Source organism: Zea mays, chromosome 4 (assembly GCF_902167145.1).
Source record: "Zea mays cultivar B73 chromosome 4, Zm-B73-REFERENCE-NAM-5.0, whole genome shotgun sequence".
Taxonomy (NCBI): domain Eukaryota; kingdom Viridiplantae; phylum Streptophyta; class Magnoliopsida; order Poales; family Poaceae; genus Zea; species Zea mays.
The window spans coordinates 29106298-29121423 of NC_050099.1; the positions used below are offsets into that span (position 1 = coordinate 29106298).

Here is a 15126-nt window from a genome sequence, read left to right on the forward strand (position 1 = left end):
AAAAACTGTATATATGTTTAAGTTTTCATTCCTTAGGTTTTAGTAGCTATTAGGATTTCATGACGTGATGAAAAATACAGGATACATAATTACATATAAAACTAAAATCAAAACAGAGAAAATGCAGCCTGGGTAGCCAATTGATCAGCTGTCATGTAGTGCAGTGATGCAGTGCACCAGCGCAACCGTAGCTCCGGCATCAGCTGTTGCGTGTAGCCCTTGCCTAGCTTTGCTGCTTGTCGCCTATGATGCGCGGATATTTCTCAAAATTCATGTACCGGTGTTGGATATCGTATCAGATACGAATACTTTCTGGATATGTTTCCGAGGCGTATTGGAAATTCCTATAAATTTAAATAAATAAAAAAGACGATACTTTTAGACACGTGCAGAATACCCTAATTTCCCCTGCGCACTGCTTCTCCCCACGGCGCACGCCAGCCGTCAGCCCGTCACCGATTGTTCTGGCTCCTGCGCGCCGCCAGCCCCGCTTGTTCTGGCTCCTGCGCGCCGCCAGCCGTCAGCCCGTCACCGATTGGAGATCCTTGGACACCTGCGCGCCGCCAGCCCGTCACCGCTTGGAGACCCGCGCAGCCGCGCTTCCCTGCGCGCCGCCAGCCGTCGCCGATCCGTGGCCGCGTCCGCCGCCGCCAGCCCTAAGGTCGCGCCGTCAGCCAGCCCGTCTGCCGTCGTGAGGTACTGAGGTTTGTGATCTGCTGCCATCTCCCATCTGCCCTGCCTGACGCTGTACTTGTCCGGTTGTCCCATTTTCTGTTCTTGTTAGATCCCAATATCCCAGGCAACGAGTGCATCTACTGATGCCAGCAGCATTCTCTGTTCTTGATACTAGTAAATCCATGATTAACTCATTAAGATTACTATGGCATTGATCCATTTTAGACATTTCAGCATTTAATTTTATTTATAATATACATTGCGTATCGCCGTATCCGTATTTTTTTGAGAAATGGTGTATCGGGGTATCGGCGTATCGCGTATCCGTGTCCCCGTATCAGGGCAACATAGCTTGTAGCTGGATGCGGTGCCTGCAGTAGCCCTGACACTCAACAGTAAATCTTCATATCCATTGTTGCCTAAGTTAATTAGTTGGTTTGTGAAGTTCGAAGCATCTAGTTCATTCTTCTGTAGTTCTGTGTCTACTTCTCGACTCGTGGACATGTGGGCTCCTGCAGTCCTGCGCCACCCCACCCCCTGATTCTACTGTTGTCTTGAACACCTATCTTGGTTGATGATGTGATAATATTGTATAGCACAATGTTCTTAAGAATGCTTTTCTTCTCATTTTTTGTGAGAACACTTCTTTGACGCTTAACTCATTAACCCTTCCGCAAATTCCAATTGTGAAACTGTTTGAAAAGAAATATGGCTGGTGGGTGAAGATCTATAGTTTGACCCTGAGCGGTTTGAAGAAGATGCTTAATATGGTCTTGGGAGCTTGGATGTTGTGGAAACTGGAAACATCATAATGACTGTGTTCAACAGTTCTAATTTCCTGCAAACTCTTTAGATTTATCCTGAGGGAGAGTGATCTTTGGAGCCTTGCTGGTGCTAGGGGTTTAGCCCTGCTTGAGGCAACCAGCTTTGTAATTTGTTTTAGAGCTGAGTGTGTTTATGTTTGTGTGTGTGTGTTTGTGTGGCTGCGTGCTTGGTATGCTGGGCTCATGGGTGTTTGTGTTTGTGTTTGTGCTTTGATGTTCTGGTTTCTTCTTCTTTATGCAATGGTACACAGCTGTCTTTTGTATTCAAGGAAAAAGAAAGCTTATATAATTTCACCATTGGCAGGAATTTTTCTGGTAATCAGCATGGCACTGTCATCAATGTTTAAGAGAATAAATGTGAAAGATTTGACCTCCAAGGTTTCAGTCTATACCAGTGCTACAGGTGATGACTTTGGCAGCTTACCATATTATTTTATCCACTTAACTACATCTGCCTAAAGAATACATGCTTCCAGAGTTATCTGGTGGACTAAACATGATATTTAGGCGCTGGGCCACGAAAAGGACTGCTGGATCAACAAAAAATGGTCGCGATTCCAATCCAAAGTATTTGGGGGTAAAGAAGTTTGGTGGAGAGGTACCACTTTCAAATACCCCATTCTGATTCTTTAAAAGAAAGGCATTATCTTTAAGCATATAGTGAGAAGCACTCTCCATGATTAGCATCTAAATAGCTAATTTGACAGTTCCAGTCCATTGCACTAATCATGTGGTCAGCGGCTTGCTTCAAGTTTTTCCTTTGGCACTTAAGCAGTTGACACATAGTAACATATACTTGGCTCCAGTACTATGATTCAGTATATTTATCAACTATTCGTTGGTCACTTAATCTTCTACATTTTTATCTTATGATACCAAAGGTTGGACATATTGAACTCTTACCGCTGCTATGCTCCTCATCTGATGACAGTTCTTATTTTCTCAGAAAGTACTACCAGGGAACATCATTGTCCGCCAAAGAGGGACCCGCTTCCATCCTGGAAACTATGTTGGCATGGGCAAGGATCATACACTTTTCTGCCTGAAAGAAGGCAATGTACGCTTTGAGCGCAACAAACTCTCAGGCAGGAAATGGGTTCATGTTGATCCAGTTGCTGGTCATGATCTTCACCCCATTTACGCAGATGGTTTTGCTACTACATCCGACACTGAGCCAATGCAATAAATGTGCTTGGGGATTTGGGCTGTCATTTTGTTCCAACTCATTCAGCTGCCATTTTACAGTTTCATGTGTAAACTTTAGCAGGCTTGAACGTAGCTGGATCTTTTCTTTGTAATCATAACTACTTTGAATAATATAAGTTATACACTGTAAGCTTTGTTCTCATGGTTAACTTCAGATTTCAAATATGATGTCACTACAATGGAGTTCTTATCATTGTAGAGGTTGTTTTACCGTGTTTACATATTCTTTATCATGAATTGTTTGATTATTCTGAAAATGCAATTTGCATGAGACTTAAGTGCTAGTATGTTGTTATTTTACTTGGTTACATTTTTAAATTTTGCAGTTGATATAGTTGTCTATAATAATTGCTCGCTTTAGCTAGATATTGATATTCTAGGTTTCAGGACTTATTTGCTAATAAGTGTACTTCGCATGGGATGTGTTTGGTCTATTGAATGCAGGACAGGTAAATATGTATTTTTCTAGTGCATAAAATCATGGGATATCTTGCATAATGCAAAGGTATGAAAGAACGTCTCGACAAAATAAATATTAGAATTTATGGGAATTTGGCAGCTCATAAAATTATGAAACAATTTTCTCATGGTGAACATGTGTTTTGATGTGTAAAAGATTGACAACTTATTTTTGATGCGACATTTGTTAATCGATTGATTTATGTATGATGCAACCTAGATGATAAGAAGGAAAAAGGTTACATGTATGCGATTTTTATATCTGTAATACTAAAATCATGTTTGTTTAGCCTCTAGATTATATAATCTAGCATAAATAAGTTATGGGAAATAAACAACACAGGTTATTATGTGGATTACATAATCTAGATACCTAGATTATGGTAATCTATAATCAGATCTGTTGGGGTCTCCTCTATCGAAGGTCCTTAGGACGAAGAAACCGTCTTTGATTTATCTTGATAAGATACGTCAAAATAACTGAATGCCGAAGCTGTGACAGACACGCAGGGAATAAAGACGAGCTTCGACAAGAGTTAAAGATTCAGCTTAAGATGATCACGAAGGTCATACAAGAAACCAAGCTAGCAATAAAAAGACATGTTTATCCTTAATATTTATATTAGAATAATGTATAGATATCAGAGTCATAATTGTACTTTTGCTTGGGCTGCGTCCCATGTCTATAAATAGATGAACAGTATCCTCGTACTGTTCACGCTTTCATTGAAAGTCACTCTCGCACTCTCTCTATTAAACAAGCCGAAGGTACTAATATAATATAATATTTGTAGTGGTTCATTAGCGTGTAATCCAAACTATGTCATTACCTTAATATATAAAATAAAGTGAATTTATAAGATAATATCACATTGTAATATTATCTCCATGAGAGATGAAGATCTGCTCTTCATCATCTTCATCCAAGAATCACTATCTTTGAGAAAAGATAATGCTTCGAAGGACGAAGGTCCTTAATATTTAATCTTTATGTTACCTTGTTTTTGATTCACAGTAATTGAGAACAAGTGACCAACATTGACGCCCATCTCCAATGAACTCACCTCCACGATCACAACAAATAGCTTCGCAAAGTCATCAAGATGTGCCACCTTCGGCGATGAAGCTCGTTCTTCCTATCACAGGCGGTTCAAGCTTCGAACCAGTCAACAAGAAGAAAGAGGCCCAAAGAAGGGTACAATATGTTGAAGTGCAAGGACCCTACATCAAATCCAAATGGTCTCATGTGTCAATCACATTCTCTCAAGAGGACCTTCAGGTCAATGATTATCCTCACAACAATGCCATGGTCATATTTTGCGTCATAAAAGAATTCCTGGTTGACAATGTCCTGGTGGACACATGCATTGCAATAAATATCATCTTTGCAAAGACTTTCAGGAAAATGCAAGAATAAGAGGACGAAATACATGATGCAACACATCTTCTGTGTGGCTTCAAAGGGAAACAGATATCAGCACTTGAAAAGATAACAATGTCAATTACCTTCGGCTACAATGACAAAGGTAGACCATATGCGTAAGATATCTCGAATCATTTTAATATATTTTGAGAGAATGTTGCCTCCATGATGTGTTAGTGGAATTAACCACTAAACAAAATTCCTTATCCGATGATTTCAAATGGAAATATAGACTTGAAACTTAATGTAAAATTTAACTTATATAGAACAGGAGTATCATGTCCGAGGTACATGGCATGCAGTAGTACAATGGCTTAATGTTATTTCCAAATGTTAGAGACAATTGTAGTCTTATTTGTTCAAGTGAATTTCAAACTAATTCGAAGAACTTTGCCTCCAATAAATTAGAGGAATAGTTTGGACCAGATGATTGATTTCACATGTCTGTGTATGAAGACCACACATCCATATTATTGGACAAATGTCAGTTTTATTGCTATAGTCGCTTATTTAAAAATGGCATTTTGTGTTTGTGAAATCCATTTATATATGACGTAAATCACCATGAGATTTGAAAATCATGATAAACGGACTGAACAAGTATCCATTTATATTTTAGGTAATATTACATTATCTTGACAACTTTGATAGAGGGTTGCAAAATAATACATGGACCTTGCTCCTTTGAGCACTGACGATTGGAGTTGCATGCAAAATGTGCACGTGCATGCTAATAGGGTTAGGCATTTTGTTTGTAAGGTCATCCCCAACATAGCGTATATATGGAAAAATATTATTTTATACTGTATTAATTTCACAGATCTCAACAAGGCATGCCCGAAAGATGAGTTTCCTCTCCCAGGATAGACTCCCTCATAGATGCGACAACTTCTTCGGAGCTCATGAGTTTGTTGGATTGCTACTCAGGTTATCATCAGATTTGGATGAAGAAGGAAGATGAGGCCAAGACAAGCTTCATAACCTCCAGTAGAACATATTGCTATCTTCGGATTCATGAGGGGCTCAAGAATGCTAGAGGAAGCTTCAGTAAAATTACATCTAGAGTGCTGAGTACCCAAATTGGCAGAAATGTATTGACATATGTTGATGACATCATAGTCAAGAGTATGAAGCAATAAAATCACATTATGGATTTACAAGAAACATTCGCTAACTTTAGGAAAGCTGGCCTCAAATTGAATCCAGATAAATGTGTCTTCGGGGTGAAAAAGAGCAAATTCCTTGGCTGCCTAGTGTCAACCAAAGGAATCGAAGCGATAATTAGAATGGAGCCGCCGAAGTCAACAAAGGGTGCTCAGAGATTGACATGAAGGCTAGCATCGTTGAATAGATTTATCTCAAAATCTACAGAAAGAAATCTACCGGTCTTCGAAATGTTAAAATCAGACGAAGTCTTTCAATGAGGACTAGTTCAGCAGAAAGCTTTCGAAGACTTGAAGCAGTACCTTATACAGTTAACAACCCTAACTCCAACTTTATCAGGAGCTCCACTGCTACTGTATGTAGCTGCCTCCCATTTTGCTGTCAATGCAGTACTGGTCCAAGAAAAGCAGGATGGGCAGACGAAGAAATAAGTCCCAGTTTACTTCGTCTCCGAAGTCTTGAGTCCATCAAAGAGAAATTACACAGAGTTGGAGAAGATACTATATGCCGTGTTGATGGCCTCTAGAAAGCTTCAACATTATTTTCAATCTCATCATATAATATTACCTTCGTATCAACCCTTGAAAGACATCATAAGAAATAGAGAAGTTGTAGGAAGGGTGGCAAATGGACCGCAGAGTTGAATGAGTTCACTATCAACTTCGTCCATCGATCTTCAATCCAATCTCAAGCACTAGCAGACTTCATTGCTAACTGGACGCCAGGGGCTCACGATGAAGGACACTTGATAGATGAATAAACTTGGACAATATTCTGTGATGGGTCATGGAGGACCTTCGGCGCAGGTGCTGTAGCTGTTTTGATTTCACCATCAAAAATAAGAACCTGCTATGCGGCCAGGTTGGAATTCAAGTGTACAAACAACATTGCAAAATACAAAGCAGTGCTACTAGGGCTTCAAAAGCTTAAATCCATGCGAATAAGAAGGGTGATACTTAAATCTGACTCTCAAGTAATTACAGGTCATGTCGACTAAAGCAGTAAGGCAAAAGACCCAAAATTGGAAAAACATCTTGATACATTTCGAAGGATGGAGGCCTCCTTCGAGGTATTTTTGGTAAAAAATATTCCAAGAGGGGATAATGAGCAAGCAGACTTGCTAACTAAATCAGCAGCACAAGGGCTCCTGCTCCCCCCCAGAAGTTTTTTTTTGAAACTCCCAAAGCACCTTCGGTTGAGCTTATGGAAAGGGATGTACTCACAATATCACTTGTGCATAGCGAAGATTGGAGAACATAAATTGTGTCCTTAGCAATTACCCTTCGGACGATGAAGTCTACATAAAAAGGATGCAGGCCAGAACAAGGCCATATATGATCATAAAAGGTGATTGTTTAAACAAGGGGTCTGCTCTCCACTACTAAAATGTTTATCTAGAGCCGAAGGTCAAGAGTTGATGAAAGAAATCCACTCAGGGATATGTGGTGCTCATATTGGATCCATGCCACTTCTGAGCAAGGTCTTCAAACAAGATTTTTGCTGGCCGAAGGCTGCTTCGGATGCAGCAGACCTAGTGCAAAATGTGAGAATTGTCAGAAGTGTTGCTAGGGATCGAAAGCAACCTTTGTCTCCAACACAATTAATTCATCCCACTTGGCCATTGCAGAGATGGAGATTAGATTTATTGGGACCACTACCACAAGCCCAAGTAAACCTAAGATATGTTGTGGTGACAGTTGAATATTTCTCAAAATGAATCGAAGCTAAACCACTAGCTACAATAACATCAGCCACTGTCCAGAAATTTTCCTGGCAAAATATCATCTGTCGGTTTGGAGTGCCAAAGGCCATCACAGTTGATAATGGAGCACAGTTTGACTCCAAAGCATTTAAAACCTTCTGTGACCAGATTGGAACGAAGATACATTTCGCATCAGTAAGGCACCCAGAGTCTAACGGCTTGGTGGAGCGAGCAAATGGAATCACCATCACAAGAATAATGAGGTCAATCTTTAATCTGCCAAGGGAAAGTGGCTAGATTAATTAATAAAGGTGGTGTGGAATCATAAAACTGCAGTTTCAAGATCAATGGGTTTCACTCCATTTAAACTCCTGTTTGGTGACGAAGCAATAACTCCAAAAGAAGCGAAAACAGGATCAATAAGGACTCTAGCTTCGGCAAAGGATGAAGATACTTGCAAAGTGTCAAAAAACTCAATAGAAGGGGTCAGGCCTCAGGCAATTGGTCATATTAATAAATACCAAGCCTGTCGGCGTTTCGAGACAGGGGGGTCCCTAAGCCGACGAGTGAGTGTGCTGCGTGCCCCAGCCCAGATGGGTCGAGCGCGTGGGCGAGCGCGAAGGGGGGAGAGGCGAGGTGGCCGGAGTCGAGTGTGAGAGAGGTGGAAGTCCCGCGGCCTTCGTGTTCGTCCCGCGCCCAGGTCAGGTGCGCTTGCAGTAGGGGGGTTACAAGCGTCCACGTGGGTGAGGGAAGCGAGCGGCCCCAAGAGAGCGCCTGTCCCGTCCTCGGTCCCGCGCGGCCAACCTTCTCTAAGAAGGCCCTGGTCCTCCCTTTTATAGTCGTAAGGAGAGGATCCAGGTGTACAATGGGGGGTGTAGCAGAGTGCTACGTGTCTAGCGGAGGGAGAGCTAGCGCCCTAGGTACATGCCAATGCGGCAGCCGGAGAGATCTGGGCACCCTGCTGGCGTGATGTCGTGGCTGTCGGAGGTGCGGCGGAGCCTAGCGGAGGGACAGCTGTTGGAGCGGTCGAGTCCCTGCTGACGTCGTCCTGCTTCCGTAAGAGAGCTGGGGGCCGCCGTCGTCATAGAGCTTGTGGAGCGCCATCATTGCCCCTCCGGCGGAGCTGGCCGGATGGGACGCCGGTCTTGTTCTCCGTGACCCGAGTCGATTCGGGGTAGGATGATGATGGCGCTTCCTGTTGACGTGGCGGTCTGTGCCCTAGGCAGGGCGACGTGGGGGTTCCTCCGAAGCCGAGGTTGAGTCTGCCTTCCGTTGCCGTGGCCGAGCCCGAGCTAAGGGGTCGGGCGAGGCGGAAGCCGTTCGGCCGAGGCCAGGGCGGAGTCCGAGCCCTGGGGTCGGGCGAAGCGGAGTTTCGTCGTCTTCCGGGTGTTAGCCCGAGTCCGAGCCCTGGGGTCGGGCGGAGCGGAGTTCGCCGTCTTCCGGGTCTTAGCCCGAGTCCGAGCCCTGGGGTCGGGCGGAGCGGAGTTCGCCGTCTTCCGGGTCTTAGCCCGAGTCCGAGCCCTGGGGTCGGGCGGAGCGGAGTTCGCCGTCTTCCGGGTCTTAGCCCGAGTCCGAGCCCTGGGGTCGGGCGGAGCGGAGTTCGCCGTCTTCCGGGTCTTAGCCCGAGTCCGAGCCCTGGGGTCGGGCAGAGCGGAGTTCGCCGTGGCGCCTTTGGCAAGGCCTGACTGCCTGTCAGACTCACTCTGTCGAGTGGCACTGCAGTCGGAGTGGCGCAGGCGGCGCTGTCCTTCTGTCAGACTGGCCAGTGGAGCGGTGGAGTGACGGCGGTCACTTCGGCTCTGCCGGGGGCGCGTGTCAGGATAAAGGTGTCAGGCCACCTTTGCGTTAAATGCCCCTGCAATTTGGTCAATCGGTGTGGTGATTTAGTCAAGGTTGCTTCTGAGCGAAGCCAAGGCCTCGGGCGAGCCGGTGATGTGTCCGCCATAAAAAGGGGGCCTCGGGCGAGACGGAAGTCTCTCGAGGTCGGCTGCCCTTGGCCGAGGCTAGGCTCGGGTGAAGCGTGATCGAGTCACTCGTGTGGACTGATCCCTGACTTAATCGTACCCATCAGGCCTTTGCAGCTTTATGCTGATGGGGGTTACCAGCTGAGAATTAGGCGTCTTGAGGGTACCCCTAATTATGGTCCCCGACAGTAGCCCCCGAGCCTCGAAGGGAGTGTTAGCACTCGCTTGGAGGCTTTCGTCGCACTTTTTTGCAAGGGGACCAGCCTTTCTCGGTTGCATTTCGTTCCGGTGGGTGCACGCGAGCGCACCCGCCGGGTGTAGCCCCCGAGGCCTCGGAGGAGTGGTTACACTCCTTCGAGGTCTTAATTCCTCGCGTAACGCTTCGGCTGGTCTGGTCGTTCCCTCATGCGAACTGGCCGTAGCCCGGGTGCACGGTCGGGGCCCAAGCTCTCGGGCTGGTATGTTGACGCTGTCAACGATTTGGCCGGAGCCGGTTTTTGCGAGAGCAGCCCCCGAGCCTCTGCACAGGGCGAGAGGACGATCAGGGACAGACTCGACTTTTTACATACGCCCCTACGTCGCCTTTCCGCAAGGAGGAGGGGGGAGTGCGCCATGTTACCCTCGATGGGCACCGAACATGGTGTCTCCGGTGAGCTGCAAGCGGGTAATCCGAGTGGACGTCCGTGCCCCGTTCGTTGGGGGTCGGCTAGGGGCCCAGAGGCACGCCCAAAAGTACATGCGGGTGATTTGCCGGACCCGGTCCCCTGGCGACGGGGTCCGAGGGCTCGATGCCTCCCTCCGATGGGATTCCGTTACAAGATCGTTCCCGCTGGTCTCGGAAATGTCCTAGGGTACCTCGGGAGCGCAGCCCGAGCCTCGGTTATGTATCGAACGTACCCCTGGTCATCCCTCGCTCGGTGTCTGAGGCGACTGTGAACCCTTCGGGGGCCAGCCTTCGAACCCCTGATCAGTAATGGGCGCGGAGCCCGAGTAGCCTGAGGCGGCCATGGAACCCTTCGGGGGGCCGGCCTTCGAACCCCTGACCAGTAGTGGGTGTCGGGCCCACGCGATCTGAGGCGACTGTTGAACCCTTCGGAGGGCCAGCCTTCGAACCCCTGATCAGTAGTGGGGGGCTCGGAGCCCGGTTCCTTCGCGGAGAAGGGTCCTTTTCGGGGTATCCCCCTTTCCCGGTCCCTGTTGCAAGAGATAGAGAAAGAGGAAAAAGGAAAAAGGATACGAAATCGAATGACGTGGCGTACCTTTTCTGACGCGGTTATTACGGCGAAGGTGAAGCGTCGCGCGCTCCTCCTGCCAGAGGCGCCGCGTGTCCCGCCACGTAGTCAATGCGACGGGGCGAGTGGTTGGCGGGGCGGCCGTTGCGCGCGTGCGATCCGTTCGAGGAACGGGTCACGGGTGCACCGTCTCCATGCCGTGAGAGGAGGCTCTCTTGCTGTCCCAGGATGGGACGTGAGCCTGGCTGACGACGTGACCGCTGCGCCCGCCCGCCTGCCACCGCTATTACTGTCGGCCCACTTTCGGTCGCTTTGACCGACGCGCCAGGCTGGCGCTGTTGGGTCGCCTCGAGTCGCGGCATAGGCTCCGCAACCGAAGAGGCGCGATGGTGGCACAAGTGGCAGTGTGGTTGCTTGCATGCAGCAACTGGCGCGCCGGTTGCTCGACGCGTAGGCCTGGGTTCCCAAGCTGGCGTGTCAGAAGTCGGAGAAGCGCGTCCATCTGGCGCGGTTGCATGCCGCCTGCATGGCTGCCCGCCCCTTCTGCCCGTTGGTCTGGGCGAAAATGGGGGGTCGCTTGTAACCGCTGGTCGGTCGTGCGCACCACGCGCGGCGGTTTGGCTTCTTCTGCCCTGAGCCGGCTTGCATGACATGCGGGACCCAGCCCCCGAGTCGCAGGGGAGGGCCTTGGAGCGTGTTGAAGAAGACTCAGCCCGCGGCGCCTGGGGGCGCACGTAGGGAGAGTTGCCTTTAAAAGGAGGGAGACTCCTTTCGAAAGGCAACCATGTCTTCTTCCTCCCTTAAGCGTCGTGTCTTCCCATCTTCCAAGCCCCCGGATGGGGGGTATCCGCCGCCTTTCCGCCTCCTCGTTGGAGGAACGCAACTCCATGGGAGTTGGTACCTCTCAGCCATCGTTCGGCTTCAAGGATTTTCATCACGCAGCCCGGTCGCACCCCTTCACCGGCGGTCACCCGAGATGGCGACCTCCGGCTTGATGGTGGGGGAAAGCGAGCCGGGCTGCGGCCTCTTCCCCTCCCTCAGCCTCAAGGATTTTCATCACCAGGGCTGGGGAGGGGAGTGCGCCGAGTTGAGGTCGGCCCCCGCGTGGGCGGCGGCCCGCTCCCTCACTCAGTGATCGGAGGGAAAGGCGGCCGTCGTCCGTGGCGCTGGCAGCTGCAGCGTGCCTGGCTTTCAGGCGCGAGTGGCTTCGGAGCCGCTCGCGGTGCCGGCACCCGCCACGGCAGCTTGAAGAGGTTCTGCTGCCGGCGAGATAGCCGGGGCCGGCCACGGGCTGACCTCCAACTCTACGGCCTTCTGCCCGTCCTTGCCTTACGAGTTTCGGCATGGGCGGGGGGCTCCTGGCAGCGGCATCTAGCCTGAGGTCGGTGTTGCCGCTGCTTGGTCCCTCGGAGCAGAAGGCGTCGTCGTCGCCGCTGCTGGAGCAGGTGACGGCGCACCATTCGTCGGCCTTCAGTTGCTCCGCAGGCCTTCCCCCTTGGAGGGGGGTTGTTCGTACCTGCGGAGGTGGGAACCGGAGTTCCGTTGGTAGTGGCATCTCGAATGCCAGTGTTTTTCGTTCATTGTGGCTGTCGGGGCCTGAACATGTATGTAATTTCGGCACGGAGCCGTGTTTTTTCCTCATTTTCGAGCACTAAGTCTCGCCTGTTGATTATCTGAACCGCTTTACCAAGCATGAGTCGCCCCGTGTCAAGGTGACGGGTGAGGTATCCGTATCCCGGAGGCGTAGGAATCCCTCGGCCCGTTCGGCCTTGTTGTCTGGGGCTCCTCTAGCTTAGTTAAAGAGACCCCTCGGCCGCCCTTCGGTGGACCGAGGCTAGGGGTAGCGATATCAGTATGAACAGAGGCGGAGTTGGCTCGAGAATGGGAACCTGGTTGGCCGGAGCCTAGCCGTGTTGTCCGCCAGTGGAGCCGGCGCCAAAGTCGATCAGTCGAGGCCTCGGGTCGGGCTGGCGCCCTTGGAAGCCGGTTGACCGAGGCCCCAGGGGTAACCGGTTGAGCCGCCTGCTCGGGCCGGATTCCCGGAGGAGTCCCTGGACCGCGTCGCCGCCCGAGGCTGGGTCGGACTTTGCTAAAGACGTCGTCGATGCCGAGGGTGCTACGGCTCCCTTCAGCGTGAAGACCCGAGCCTGCAGGATCAGATCATCTTGTAGCGTGTGCTTTCTGCGGCCGCCGAGGCCAGAAGAACACACCCTCGCTGCGCTTGCGAAGCTGCGTCTTTTTTCCTCTTGTTTCGAGCATCTGGACTCTGTCGGTAACAGGGATGTTTGTGTGAGCGAGAGTTGCTTTTCGCGGAAGGGACGAGTGAGGTATCCGTATCCCAGAGGCGTGGGAATCCCTCGGCTCGGTCGGCCTTGCCGCTTACGCGTACTTTCACCCGTCCATGAGGCCCTGTCCCCGACTTAGTCGAGAAAGCTTGAAGGACTGCTTCGGCAGGAGAGCTTCCGAACGTGAAGACTTGTTCGGTCCACGGAGTCGCTTTATCCGAGCGCAAGTTACTTATCGCAGGAGGTGATGAGTGAGGTATCCGTATCCCGGAGGCGTAGGAGTCCCTCGGCTCGGTCAGCCTTGGCTGCTTACGTGTACCCCGTCGTTTCCAGGATCCGCTTTCCGAAGTAGTCAAGAAGCACGAAAGAAATCCTGCTAAAAAGAGATCCTTTTTCGAGGAAAAATTCGACGCAGAGGGGGTCTCCCCCTTTTTAGCCCCCGAGGGAGGGTCGGGCTTTGCCGAGGCTAGGCCGACCCTTCCTTGACGACTAAACTTTGCGTAGGTGCGAGGTATATGAACAACTTGAAAACATCTTAAGGGTAGAAGCGACGTAGCTGTTTGATGTTCCAAGCGTTGCCGTAGATCTCGCCTTGATTGTTGGCCAGCTTGTATGTTCCGGGCTTCAGAACTTTGGCGATGACGAATGGCCCTTCCCAGGGGGGCGTGAGCTTGTGCCTCCCTCGGGCGTCTTGCCGCAGCCGAAGCACCAGGTCGCCCACCTGGAGTTCTCGGGACCGGACCCCTCGGGCGTGGTAGCGTCGTAGGGACTGTTGGTACCGCGCCGAGTGTAGTAAGGCCCTGTCCCGAGCTTCCTCCAGCTGGTCCAGCGATTCCTCTCGGCTAGCTTGGTTGCTTTGTTCGGTGTAGGCCCTCGCCCTCGGGGAGCCGTATTCCAGGTCAGTGGGCAAGATAGCTTCAGCCCCGTAGACCAGGAAACACGGCGTGAAGCCCGTGGCACGACTCGGCGTCGTCCTTAGGCTCCAGACCACCGAGGGGAGTTCCTTCATCCATCGCTTGCCGAACTTGTTGAGGTCGTTGTAGATCCGAGGCTTGAGCCCTTGTAGAATCATGCCGTTGGCATGCTCTACTTGCCCATTCGACATGGGATGAGCCACGGCGGCCCAGTCCACCCGGATATGGTGATCCTCGCAAAAATTCAAGAATTTTTTGCCGGTGAACTGGGTGCCGTTGTCGGTGATGATGGAGTTCGGGACCCCGAAGCGATGGATGATGTTGGTGAAGAATGCCACCGCCTGCTCGGACCTGATGCTGTTCAGAGGTCGGACCTCGATCCACTTGGAGAATTTGTCGATGGCGACCAGCAGGTGCGTGTAGCCCCCGGGCGCCTTCTGCAAGGGACCGACGAGGTCCAGACCCCATACAGCGAAGGGCCAGGTGATGGGTATTGTCTGCAGAGCCTGAGCGGGCAGGTGTGTCCGCTTCGCATAGAATTGGCACCCTTCGCAGGTGCGGACAATTCTAGTGGCGTCAGCCACCGCCGTGGGCCAGTAGAAGCCTTGCCGGAAAGCATTTCCGACAAGGGCTCGGGGCGCTGCGTGGTGGCCGCAAGCCCCCGAGTGTACTTCTTGCAGCAGTTCCCGACCTTCGGCGATGGAGATGCATCGCTGGAGGATGCCCGAGGGGCTGCGATGGTAGAGCTCCGCTTCGTCGCCCAGCAAGACGAATGACTTGGCGCGTCGCGCTACCCGCCGAGCCTCGACTTGGTCGAGGGGTAGCTCTCCTCGACGGAGATATTGCAGGTACGGGGCCTGCCAATCTTGATCTGGCGTGGCCCCGCTCTGCCCTTCCTCGACGTTCAGTGCCTCGCCCTCGGGGGCCGAGGGTACCTCGGGCTGTGCCGAGGGTACCTCGGGCTGAGCCGAGGGTACCTCGGGCTCGGGCGCGTCGTCGAGCTTGACGGAGGGTTGATGCAGATCCCGGGAGAAGACGTCCGGGGGGACTGTCGTTCGCCCCGAGGCTATCTTAGCCAGCTCGTCTGCGGTTTCGTTGTAGCGCCGAGCGATGTGGTTGAGCTCGAGCCCGAAGAACTTGTCTTCCAGGCGCCGAACCTCGTCGCAGTAGGCCTCCATCTTCGGGTCGCGGCAGTGGGAGTTCTTCATGACTTGGTCGATGACGAGCTGCGAATCACCGCGGGCGTCGAGGCGTCTGACCCCTAGCTCGATGGCGATC

The 15126-nt window shown here is 50.8% G+C and overlaps 1 protein-coding gene across 2 annotated transcripts; it reads left to right on the top strand.

Moving 5' to 3' along the window:
* Positions 1-380: 380 nt before the first annotated feature.
* On the top strand, positions 381-2915 carry LOC101027115 (50S ribosomal protein L27). Of its 2 annotated transcripts, none has more exons than XM_008679546.3 (4): positions 381-696; positions 1804-1902; positions 1976-2097; positions 2446-2915. In XM_008679546.3, exons 2-4 carry the CDS (start codon positions 1824-1826, stop codon positions 2683-2685), a joined length of 441 nt encoding a protein of 146 aa, XP_008677768.1. In that variant the 5' UTR covers positions 381-696; positions 1804-1823; the 3' UTR covers positions 2686-2915. The 2 variants fall into 2 exon arrangements, with proteins under 2 accessions (XP_008677768.1, NP_001266483.2); NM_001279554.2 differs by having other exon boundaries at positions 416-704; positions 2446-2834.
* Positions 2916-15126: the final 12211 nt, after the last annotated feature.